Source organism: Prionailurus bengalensis, chromosome E1, assembly GCF_016509475.1.
Source record: "Prionailurus bengalensis isolate Pbe53 chromosome E1, Fcat_Pben_1.1_paternal_pri, whole genome shotgun sequence".
Taxonomy (NCBI): domain Eukaryota; kingdom Metazoa; phylum Chordata; class Mammalia; order Carnivora; family Felidae; genus Prionailurus; species Prionailurus bengalensis.
In genome coordinates, this window is record NC_057347.1 from 18,751,470 (window position 1) to 18,763,578 (window position 12,109).

The 12,109-nt window shown below is 54.1% G+C and overlaps 1 protein-coding gene across 8 annotated transcripts in view; it reads right to left on the minus strand.

Moving 5' to 3' along the window:
* KSR1 (kinase suppressor of ras 1) overlaps window positions 1-12,109 on the minus strand; it is a 164,195-nt gene that overhangs the window by 15,658 nt on the left and 136,428 nt on the right. For 6 of the 8 annotated variants that reach the window (XM_043583621.1, XM_043583623.1, XM_043583617.1 and 3 more), the window contains 6 exons: window positions 11,101-11,142; window positions 8,667-8,721; window positions 7,611-7,659; window positions 6,440-6,819; window positions 3,759-3,855; window positions 614-747 (listed from right to left, as the gene is read on the minus strand). In XM_043583621.1, the coding sequence (XP_043439556.1) occupies window positions 614-747; window positions 3,759-3,855; window positions 6,440-6,819; window positions 7,611-7,659; window positions 8,667-8,721; window positions 11,101-11,142 (757 nt within the window). The remainder of the gene's footprint in view (window positions 1-613; window positions 748-3,758; window positions 3,856-6,439; window positions 6,820-7,610; window positions 7,660-8,666; window positions 8,722-11,100; window positions 11,143-12,109) is intronic. The other 2 variants (XM_043583618.1, XM_043583622.1) reach the window with 1 other exon arrangement.

Here is a 12,109-nt window from a genome sequence, read left to right on the forward strand (position 1 = left end):
AAAACAGCACACTGATCCTGCACTTGGCCAAGGCACCGGTGCTTTGGGGGGACGTTACAGAAGAGGGATAACCCGGTTTTTCTAGGAAAGCAGGTATTAGCAGGGAGCTGATTGATTCTCCAGCCTGGGAGAGTGGAGTGTCTACAAGAAAGGAAATCAGTCTGCCTGTGTATCTTACAACCTGGCCTGGGGCTCGATCTCCAGCCTGACTGCCACTCTCCCTCCTGGAGGTCCCCCAGGTTCTCGAGAAGAGCCTTTCTCCCCACCCCCACCTTTCAAGATTTGGGGAAATAAAACCTGATGCTCTTCCTCGTACTGGGGACGTGAACCCTCGTCCCCTGTCCAAGTCAGTGAGCAAATAGGTCACGTGTGAGCAAGGGGACCCAGCCTCCACGGGGTCAGCCTGAGAATGAAGCGCCACGTATGAGGGACCCAAACGTCACCTGTGCCTGACTCGGGACCAGAACCCTAAGGATAGGACCTGGCCTTTCCTGTAGGGAGGGCAGCTCCTCAGCAACAGATAGCAAGTGCCCAGACCTCAGCTGCACCTCGGAGCCTGGCCGGCACCACCCAGTTCCTCCTCGTTCCGTCCAGACGCCCAAGGCCAACTCACCGTCCCTCTCGGACCACGCCCGAGATCCCAAACAGCCCGAAGTCTGTGATGACCACTTTGCCGTTGTCATAGAAGACGTTCTTGGATTTGAGATCTTTGTGCACAATGCCCTTGGCATGTAGATATCCCATGCCCTGGAAAACAGCGAGCCTCACATCGGCGGGGCGGGAAGACGAGTGACAAGGATTCACCTTGGGCTGCCCACCTGGGCTGGGCAGTGAGCTGGACACCCTCCCCACGTCCCCGCATGGGATCTTCAAAATCCTATGTGGTCGAATTATCTCCATTTTACAGATGAGGAAACCGAGCCTCAGAGAGGGGAAGTCACTTGCCCCAGGCCACACAGCAGTTAAGCAGCATTGCTGAGGCCTGGTTCAGGCTAGTCCATGGCACTGTGCTGTCCAACGGGCACTGTATGCTTAGCTAAGGTGTGGAGAGGGTGGCGGGTGGGGAGCTGGGGGGTCAGGAAGTGTATAAAGAGCCGTGATATCCCCCACGTTAAGTCATACAGCAATCGGGTGATCTATAGGGTCTCTATCAGGCTTCACACCAACTGGCCTCTACCCGTAAGCTAGGCAAGAGATGAATTCCCAGAGAGGGGGCCCCCAAATTCAGGTGGTCCCAGTGTCTGTATGGGACACAGGCCACCTGACGCAGGCACGCTCTCACCCAAGGTCCAACTGTCTTCTGACACGAAACTCAGGACTCCCGCCTACTCCCCCGATGCCCTCCAGAACGGGGGCAGCTGCCACCGCTGAAGTGGCCATCCCGCCAGCTCAGAAAGAGGCGCACGTAAGGCCACCTCCCAACCGCCCACGTGGAGGACGCCTCCCACATTACGAGAGTCCTTCTGGCTTTAAAGCTACTTGGGGTGGGAAACGGAAAAGTAAACAGACCACGTTTAGGGAACAGAAAGAACGAGCCGCGATACAGAAGCCAGCTGAGGCCAGAGCTCGGTCCGAGGGGGTCTGGAGAGCATCAGAGAAGAATTTACACGAGGCCGGAGATGGGGAGGGCGTGGGGTCTGTGGTAGCACCCCCCCCACCGCCTCCCAAGGCTTATAGGAGAGCTCTCACCCACGCTGTGCAAGCAGAAAGCCCCGGGAAAGACTGACTTGCTCCTTCCCCAAAGTCCATCCTGAATGCAAGAGGGTCATTCCTAGACTATCTGCCCATTTCCCAAACCCAACCAAGGCACAAGCCTTCCTCAGGGACCAAAGACACCACCCGGGGCCAAACAGGGACCAGCTACATGACCGAGGACGAGTGGCTGTGCCACTCTGAGCCTTGTGTACAGAAGAGGTGCCATGGGCTCGAAGGCCAGCTTCAAGAGATGAGATTTAAGTGCCCAGGTCTACAGGGCATCCGGGTGGCTCAGTCAGTTAAGCGTCCAACTTTGGCTCAGGTCACGATCTCGTGGTTTGTGGGTTCGAGCCCCGTGTCGGGCTCTGTGCGGACAGCTCGGAACCTGGAGCCTGCTTCGGATTCTGTGTCTCCTTCTCTCTCTGCCTCTCCCCCACTCGCACACTCTCTCAAAAATAAATAAACATTAAAAAATTTTTTTTCAAATAAAATAAAAAATAAATGCTCAGGTCTGGAGCACAAATCCCCTCCCTTCTCACGCTATCTCAGGGTCTCCAGAGTAGCTCCCCAATCACAAACCTAGCCAAAGGTCAGGACCCTGTTCTCTATTTTGAACCTCAAGACGCCAAAGATGAGAACAAAAGAAAGTGGCTTAGAGAGGACAGCGTTTCAGCAGGTGGAAAACCCAACGAGGCAGCAGAGAGGCGGCTTCCGGCTCTATGGCTCCAAAATCTTTGAGTAGCTTCTTTCGTCTGCGCCTAGAATCTTCCAGATGGCTCCTTCATCTGACCTCAGCTGGTCAGCAACCATACAGACGCCCCAGAGTATGGAGCGTAAGGAGAGAAAAACAGTTTGGTGCGGGGGAGGGAGGCAGAGCAGGGGAGACAGTGGGGAGCAGGGCCCAGCAAGTCGGGGGACAACATGAAGTAGGTGTAACGCCCAGCGGCTCCCTCCACCTCCTCCAAGAGGAGACATGCTGCAAACGAAGGCGTAAATGTGGGGTTTTAACGGAGAGGCTTTGAAATTTAATTCATTAATTTAGCCACATGGACATGTCATGTCACGTGGAAATCTTGATGTGCGCATAGAAGTCACCGGTGACTTGTGTCTCTTCCTTGCTAAAGACACGCACGCATGCACACATGCACGGTGGATGGCAGGAGGGAGGGAGGGAGGGAGAAAAAGGAAAGGTGGGAGCGGAGGCGGGAGACAGGGAGCTGCAGGGGGGTCCTGAGAGCAAGCTTTTCAACAAAAACAAGAAAAGAGGAGCTCCTCCCCAGCAGCAATCTGGCTTTTATCCAAGCCTGCTAGGTTGCTGAATGAAGCAACTTATCAATAAGCTTTTCTTTCATTTGTGTTTAATTACTCTAAATAAATAAATAAATAAATAAATAAATAAATAAATAAATAGAATTTAAAGCCACCAATAAACAAAAAACTTAATAAACAAAACAAGGAAGGGAGGGTGGGAGGGTGGGAGGGAGGGAAGGAGGAAGAGAGAGAAAGACAGACAGAAAGACAGGCCAAGAGAGAGGGAGGGAGGGAGGGAGGGAGGGAGGGAGGGAGGGAGGCAGGAAGGCAGGCAGGCAGGCTGCCTGAGGGCCGGTCCTCACGAAACTTGGATTTGGAAACCTGAAGGCAGAGAAGCGTGGGTGCTTTCACACCGCCCTCAATCAGTTCAAAGACGCTCACCAAGCGCCATGCCCTGTGCCCAGTGGGCCCTCAGGGGATTATCCCATTCTGCTCCAGCACTAATCCAACGGGGGAGGCTATATTGGAAGCCCCATCTTACTGGCTTACTGAAGAGGAAGTAAAGGCTCAGAGAGACTCAATGACCCGCCCAAAGTCACACAGCTGGTGCGACCAGGATTCAAACCCTTAAAGCCTGCCGTGCTCCAATTCATCCGTCATCACAGACTGGGCGTCTAGCTCCTGGCTCTGAGTGGATGAGACACGGACAGAGGGAAGGAGACGGGGGCCCGCCCTTGAGGTGCTCCAGCTACAGGAAGAGACGGAGCAGGAGGAAGGCCAGGAACCCCGGGACCAGCCGGCTCATCCTTTACCTTGATGATCTCCTGAGCAATCTGTCTGGTCTTGTTGATGTCCAGAGACGTCTTGGGGTCCCTCACAAATGAGTGCAATGTCCGTCCTTTGCAGAAGCTGTGGAGAGTGGTGGGGTCAGACAGAGGTGTGGGGCCAGCGCAGCTCGACCCAGCCCTTGCGGCCAGAGTGGTGCCCCCAGCCTCTGGAGGACCCTCTCCATCCCCTGGACTGGTGAGCACCGGGATCCTTGCTCTTACCCAAGCCTGACGCCCATTCCTTCCTGGCCAGGCCTGAGCGTGCAAAATCACACACACATGCACCTTGTTTCCTGAGGCCCAGGGCCTGCCCACCCCAGAAGAGGAAACGCAGTGCACCAAGGCTCGTGGCAACCCAGAGAGCAGCCCAGCCTCGGGGGATTCAAGGCGGGAACGTGCCCCCTCAAACTCAGGGAAGAATCTGGCCTTTTAGGACTACAACTGGACGACATTTGGGGCTCTCCATGATGATGCGTACGATCTTTTTGCTGTTTTCTGATCACAGACATTTTATTACCATAAAATGGTAATAAATTACCATATAGGAGTGTGCAGGAGGAGGGTGGCATCATCAGGGGTGTCAGAGTGATTATTGGAAAATGGGCTCACATTTTCAGGCCTCCTCCTGCATTGACTCCTAAAACCTGGGCTGAGCAAGGACCCGGAGAGAATGTAGAGCTCACTCCCCTGTTCCTGGGAAAAGTTCAGTTAAGGCATCTCATGAAGAAGCTAGTTTTAGGAAACTTCTCCAAGGAGATAGGATTCTTAGAGCCTCGGAGACTTGGGAGAACCGGCCGAGGGGTCTGGGATAGTGACTGACAGTTCCTCGTCTGTGTTCTAACGCCCTCAGCATAATCTGGTAATGGATGTTTTGTTATGTGTAGTCCCTTTAAGCAGACTCAGATTCTCATGGCGTGGCAGGGGTGAAGAGAGACGGATGGGGTGAATGGAGGGATGGTGCTGAAGGTTCTTTCAAAGCACCGGGTCTGGCTACAGGGGACATCATCAGAATGTTAATGAGTGGGCTCTTGGTTGATAGGATTAGAGTGATTTCTAGTTTCTTCTTGAAACCTCCATGTATGTATTCCAAAATGCCTTCACTAACCTCTCGTTACCGTTTCTGGTTTTTTATCTTTCACTTATTTTTATTATTTTTTAATATTTATACATTTACTTATATATTTATATATATTTATTCATTTATTCATTCATTTATAGGCTTCACACCCAGAGCCCAATGTGGGACCCGAACTCACGACCCTGAGGATCAAGACCTGAGCTGAAATCTCAAGAACTGGGTGCCTAACCACCCAGGTGCCCCTTGCAGTTCCTGATTTTAAAAGTAAATGCCCGGGGCGCCGGGGTGGCCCAGTCAGTTAAGCATCCGACTTTAGCTCAGGTCATGACCCCATGGTTTGTGGGTTCGAGCCCCGCGTTGGGCTCTGTGCTGACAGCTCAGAAATGGGAACCTGCTTCGGATTCTGTCTCCCTCTCTCTCTGCCCCTCCCCAGCTTGTAAAATGAATAAATGAATAAATGTAAAATGAAAAATGAAATGTAAATGTAAAATGAAAAAATGAATAAATGTAAAAAAAAAAAAAAAAGTAAACACCCAACAACAACTGTTTGAATGTCAAAAGGTTTCAGCCTCCCACGCTCAGTGCTGGGGGAATGGACAGTCATGCACCGAAGGCTGGGGGGGATGGGTGAGCACTTTCTGGGATGGAAACAGACAATGCCCATCAGACCACCACATTCGTACACTCTCGCCCAGCACAAGTACTCACAGAAGTTCACCAACATACGGAAACAAAGATGTTCATTACGGCAAAGTGCCCAGCAAAAGAGGGCGGGCTGAATATACTGGGGGTAACCAGGGATCCGTCAGAGCCCAGCCCGCTTTCAGTGAAGTCATGGTGGCAGCTTGAAATCAGCTGTGGGGAGAGTATTTGCACCACAGGAATTGACCCATGCACAAACAAGGGCTTCCTTCCCCACCACCCAGGAATCGAAGGTTCAATGTTTACGAGCACACCACTGGGTTCAACTATGTGCCAGGAATGTGGGGTGAGCGTTAAAGATTGCACTCAAGTGGAGAAAGCAGGTGCGAACCAGTGGGACCTGTTTTTTTTTTTTTTTTTTTTAATATTTATTTATTTAGAGAGAGGGCACAGGCGGGACAGGAGCAGAGAGGGAGACACAGAATCCAAAGCAGGCTCCAGGCTCTGAGCTGTCGGCACAGAGCCCCGACACGGGGTTCGAACCCACGAACCGTGAGATCATGACCTGAGCCAAAGTCAGAGGATTAACTGACTGAGCCACCCAGGCGCCCCGGACCTGTGCTATCTTTACAAAGGAATGGATACTTGAAAAACCTGAGTGTATACAAATTTCTTTATTTTAACAGAAGGCGTGATAAGCATCTGTTTACAGTATATCCACCTTCGGGGAGAAGCACCCAGGCGGGGTGGGAGGAGACTAGCTTTCATCTTGTACCTTTCTGGAACACCTGATATTCTCTGTCCTTAGGCATCATTTTGTTTCTTTTGTTTTTTAATGTCAATGGGGTTATGTGGTGGGGAAATCAGACCCCGTTTTGGTTTTCCCTGTTGTACCTCTCCACATTAAGACCGCCACACAAATAACAGGGCCCCGGGGCGAGGTTACCTGGTGATGATGGCCAGATGGGGTGGGTTCATGCAGGCCCCCATGAAGAGCACCACGTTCTCATGCCGCGTCTGCCGGTAGTTCATCACCTCTTTCTTGAACAGCTTCAGGTGGTCCTGGTTGTGGCCGTCCATCTCCAGCAGGCGGATGGCCACCTCGCCGTGCCAGCGGCCTCGGTGCACGCGGCCCCAGCGGCCCTGCCCGATGGGCTCGCCCAGCTCCACCTGCTCAAAGGGGATGTCCCACTCCTGCAGGTACACGCTAGTCTGGCTGGCCTTGCGAGAGATGGGGCCCCGCCAGGGCCGGCGGGAGCTCGGCAAGTCGTCCACCTCGTCCTCGTCGTCCTCGGCCTCTGACTTGCCGGCCTCTGTCTCCTCGGCCTGGAAGGAGGGGGAAGGGATAGGGAGGGCCAGCAGAGCTGGGCTCAGCCAACTCGCCCTGCCCAGAGCCCCAACCAGGTAAGGGAAGAAAGAGGCAGGGGCTCTAGCCGCAGCTCTGCTCCGGCTTGCTGTGGCCAGGGGGCAGGTCACTTGGCCCTGTGGATGTCCTCATCCACAAGCTGTGGCACCTGGCCCAGGTGGGCCCCGAGGCCCTTCTCGCGAATCTCCAAGATCGACTGATGAATGACATCTAACCGCTAGGAAAGCAAATTAGCGTCCGCTGGCATAGATGAGTCCACCCCCATTTATCCTTTCTGGGCATTTCTTTGTTTAAACAGAGTTTCTGACTGTCCTCCGGGCAGAAATAAATCGGTCTAAACCCCAGTGCGTTGCTGGGAGCCCGGCTCGGTTGACACTTTGGCTCAAGGATGTAGACGGTGGTTTCTCGGCCCTGGCTCCAATCAGAATCACTTGGAGGGCTTTGACATCGTGGAGATGCCTGGCCCCAAGCCAGACTCACTGAACTAGAGTCTCCCAGGCTGGGCCCCAGGCCTCCGGGCTAGGGGTGGGAATCATGGGGATGAAGGGCTTACTTTAACCTCAAACAAAACAAAACAAAGAAGGTCTGCGCTCATCACTCTTTTAGGCTGTGCACCTGCTGCAGCGGGCTCCTGACGGGGCCCTTCCCAGGGCCCGGCGCCCACGCGCTCCCCACACCCCTAGGTGCGCAGAGACGAGGAGGAGGGGAGAGAGAAGGGACCATCTCCGGGCTGCGCGTCACCCGCACTCACCTCCCCTTCACGATCCTCCAACACGTCTGCTTTTGGCTGGTTGTCGAGCCTGAGAGTAAAACACGGTTTGTCAAGGAGACCCTGGCGGCGGGTCACTCTGCTCTCAACTGGGCAGGGCCCCATCGTGAGGTCCAAGGAAGGGCCACCAGGCCTGCATCCTTACTGTGACCCACTTGGCTGTGGGAAAGGCAGCCTGGAGGTTGCGGAGGCAGACAGGAGGCCGAAGACCAAACCCCATCTCCCTTCTTCGGCCTCAGCCTTCTTTAGACTAACCTGAGGGTGGTGGGGGACAAGGGGTGGGCAGGAACCACTGAGACCCTTTCAAACCTGGTGCCCAGTCAGGGGTTCTGAGCCCAACGCGGGACTTGAAATCATACTTGAGAACCGGCTCTGTCACCTCCCGTGGGACTTCGTGCAATTTTTTTTTTTTTGAAAGATTATTTCTTTTGAGGGTGAGAGAGAGAAAACGAGTGGGAGAGGGGCAGAGGGAGAGGGAGAATCCCAAGCAGGACCCTCACTGTCAGCGAGGAGCCCAACGGGGGGCTCGATCCCACGAACAGAGAGATCATGGCCTGAACCCAAATCAAGACTCAGATGCTCAATTGCCGGAGCCACCCAGGCACCCCTAATGTCTTAACCCCTCCGTGGGGGCTTTCTCCTCTGTACAAGGATGACCACTACTTTAATACCTACCTCCACCAGGCTGAGCAGAGGGCTCAGCAGAGCCGGACGTGGAGAAAGGGCTCCATAAACAGGAGCTATTTTTAGTAGGCACCTCTAACTCTGAGTGGCCTCTGCCCACCTGTCTTGGGTCACAAGCCTGCTCCAGGTTCACATATGTCCCAGTGTTGACTACACCAACAGGAGACAGACAAAACCCTCTGGCCAAGGTCGGTGGTCCGGGGAGTGGGTGAGCCCAAGGAGTGCCCCCCGGCTGGCTGGCCCAGAGCAGGAGCTCAGGGACTTAAAGGTGGAGTGGGAGGTGGTCAGGGATGTGGGTCCCGCTTTACCAGGTCTCCATGGGAAAGCAAGCGAACGCAGGGGGGGGATGCCTACCGGGTACTGTCTGCTGCCTCAGGGGATGGGGCCGCCTGCGGAAATGCGGAAATGTCTGCGGGAAACAAAAAGCAAACACAAAGCATGAGACCCCCTCCCCGCTGCCTCACGGACACGGTGCTTACCAAGTGCACGCAGCAGAACGGTGCCTCCCCGAGCAGCCAGCCCCTCCCAGCGCTGCATCTGTGAGCTCCAGGCCACTTCTCCTAAACCGGAACATGGACACAACCTCCACGGCACGTGGTTTTGCTCCCACAGCTCTGTGCAGGTATGCGATTGGGATTCCCCAGTCAACCCCAATTCCTTGTGGCCAAATGACCCCATATAAGCAAGCGGTAAAAGCAAACTGCGTATTATTTACATGGGGGTCAGACTCTCCATCTTGGCTCAAAGGCAGTAGCTGGTGCAACAATCCTCTGAAAGCAGTGAAACTCCTTCTGGGAGGCCAGCGGAGGCCCAGGGCAGGGCTTGCAGATGGCTCATTAGTGACACCTGGTGTCTGGCTCAGCTGCTGGAAATTTCTGGCAGGAGCCAGAGGCCCTGCCCCCCTTGACTTCCGGGTGTGGGCCGAGGGTGAAGCAGCTCTCAGGGGAGAGGAAGAAACGCACAGTCCACACCTCCTGGAACCCAAAGGTTGGGCAGGTGGGGCTGACCCTGAGCCTGGGGCTTTCCCAGTTTTAGCACTGAAAGTCCCACATCCGGGAACACCAGACAGACGGTCACCCCAGTGTGGAACCCCAAAAGCGTGGCTACTTCTGTGACCCTTCACTCCCTCCTCTTTTGCTCAGCAAAAGAAGAAAGACCGTAGGTGGCTGTGGCTGAGCTGTCAGCACCCTCTCCCTGCCTTCCAGGACAAAGAGCCCCCCAACTCAGCCATCAACGCCTCCCCCCACTTCAAGCTTTCTCTAAAGCTTTATCCAAGGCTACCTCTGAGGTCATCTGAATCGCCACATTCTGGGAGCTCACACCTGGAGAATCTGATAGAGGCTGTGAGCCTTCCTACCAGGGAAACGCACACATGCACCATTCCTGGGGGATCTGGGTCCTGGAAGCCTCGGCCAAGGCCCCCCCAAGATACCACTACACTGTGTCCACAGACTGCCCAGGGCAGCCTGACCTTCCCACCCCTCCAACACAGCTCAAATATTTCCACAGAAGATAACACGTGCATAGGGGATGTCTCCACACCGCACCCCAAGTGGGAGGCAACAGCGTCTCTGAGGCCTCATGCTTTTCCTTAAACATTTAGAGTGTATTTTGCATTCTACTCCAAAATGTGTCCATGTTTGTTTTTAACAGGTATATAGTCCCTCTCCTTCCCCAACATATCTTCAAGGCAAGATGGATCCTTCTGGAAAAAGAGCCATGTTTTCCCAATGCTTTTGAGTACTCCCCTGCACACTGGGCCTTGAGCTGGTAACCAGGGAGGCTCTTAGAGAGGAGCCACAACAAAAATGGGGGTGAAACCACAGGGGCAGCTTGGAGAGCCTCCTGGGGGCAGTCTCAGGGCCCTGACCCCTGCCAGCCTGCTCACGCCCAGGCAAAGCCACACTAATAGTTCTGTAAGAACTTCACAAATGTTCCAAATCACTCCCCTAATGGAGCTGGGCTGGCAAACAGAAAAGCCTGGAATAACCAAAAGACCATGACGCCAAGACGGGCCTGTTTAACCTATGAGAAAAACAACTAGCTACAGTCCTTGTCTAAACACAGAGAGACTTCATATGGCTAAATTAAGAATTAAAGTTGCAGATTACTTATATGAATGCTTGTCACCCTCAACTGGAGAAATAAGTACTAACCACATGAATATGTGGGGGCATGAATATGGCCAAATGCGAAGGTTGGCACATAGTAGGTGTACAAAACAGTTTCTGTTGGAAGGGAATCAGAAGAGACTGAAAGTTGTCGCCTTGAAAATTTCTAAAATAAAGCTGCATTCTACTTGATCGCCAGCAGATGGCGCCACGCAGCAACACTCAGGCAGGTGAAGCCCCAGCAAGTGAAGGCTGCAGACTTTCCCCAAATTGGCTTCCCTTTCTGTAAGCAGTTTCCTCTTCACGGTGTAGGAGAAGATATTGTAACAGGTGCCCATAAGGCATCAGCAAGAAGGTCTGTCCCTCCCTTCTGCAAACTGGATTTCCGCCACCTGTCAGTTGTGTGACCCTGGATAAGTTGCCTATAGTCTTTGTGCAACAGGCTGGACAGGATGGAGGCCAAGGTCCCTCCGGGCAAGTCACTGCCCCTGTGAAGGGCCCACCTCAAGCCTACCCACCCCGCTCCCTTTTCCCAGCTGTGATACACAGTCAGCTCTCAAAATAGGTGCATGTGAGGCTCAGGCACCATGGAGGTACCCGGGGGAAGGTATGCCCAGGTGGGCTGAACACAGGGGCCACAGCAAGGGCCAGTTAGTGGAACCATGCAAAGGACTCACCTGGAAAGATAAACTGTTGTCTATGATGAATGAAGTAGGCAGCTTTAAACAGAAGAGGAGGTGAGTCACACACACAGAACAGCAAATGCAGCGAAGGAGGAGGGGGGCCAGGCACGGGCTGCTTACGGGGTGGGGTGGGGCAGAACAGGGTGATCCATGCAGGAAGGAGAAAAAGAACTGGAAGGAAATGGGTGCTGGCAGGAGACCCCAGGAAGGAGCTTTCCCGGGAGGACTGGGGTTGGGAGCTCGTGGCCCCACTGCCGCAGAGACCTGGCTGACGGCATTCACCTCCCAGGCTCACTTCTCTGTGAAACGTGCAGGGGCCCAGAAGGGTGAAATACCGAAAAGGGAACTGTGCCGAGTGCAGAGGAATGGTCTCCACCCCCTTGGCCCCACATTCACCTCCAGAGGTGATGAGGCTTTAGCAAACTTTCTCACCATCCAAAACAGAACAAAAACCCACCTGTCTTCAGGGTCCCCCTGAAGGGGACGCGCTGGGGGGTCTGGACTCTGACACAGCTGTCGTGTTGTAAAACAGGGGCACCGGGCAGCCTTTCCCCATAAACTGATTCGCTCCCCCACAGTGAAAGCTGAGCGGCTCTGACTGACCTCACAAAACGGGCTTTTTCTGTGGCTATTGTTTTTCAAACAGGCCCTTCCTTTTAGAAAAACCCAAACTAGGCATTTAGCAAAAGACCCAGTTTCAGAGCATAATGACGGAGCAGAATGGGAGAGGAGGTCATTCTAATGGGGAGGGCGGGGTGGAGAGGGGTGTGCACAGGATGATGCAGGACAGAGCCAGCCAGCCAGGTGTGTGTTAAGGCGAAGGCACAGGCAAAAGAGAAGATTCTTACAAAATCTCGGTCTCCCAGCACCCCTAGAAGAAACCCCTGGTGAAACGGGCCCAGAGAGGCTGCCGGCCTTCTGCAGGCTGCATGAGGGTCCCCCGGCACAGCAAAAGCTGTGCTTCTGTCCCCCCCGGGCCTGGAGCCCCAAGGGCCAGGCCTGA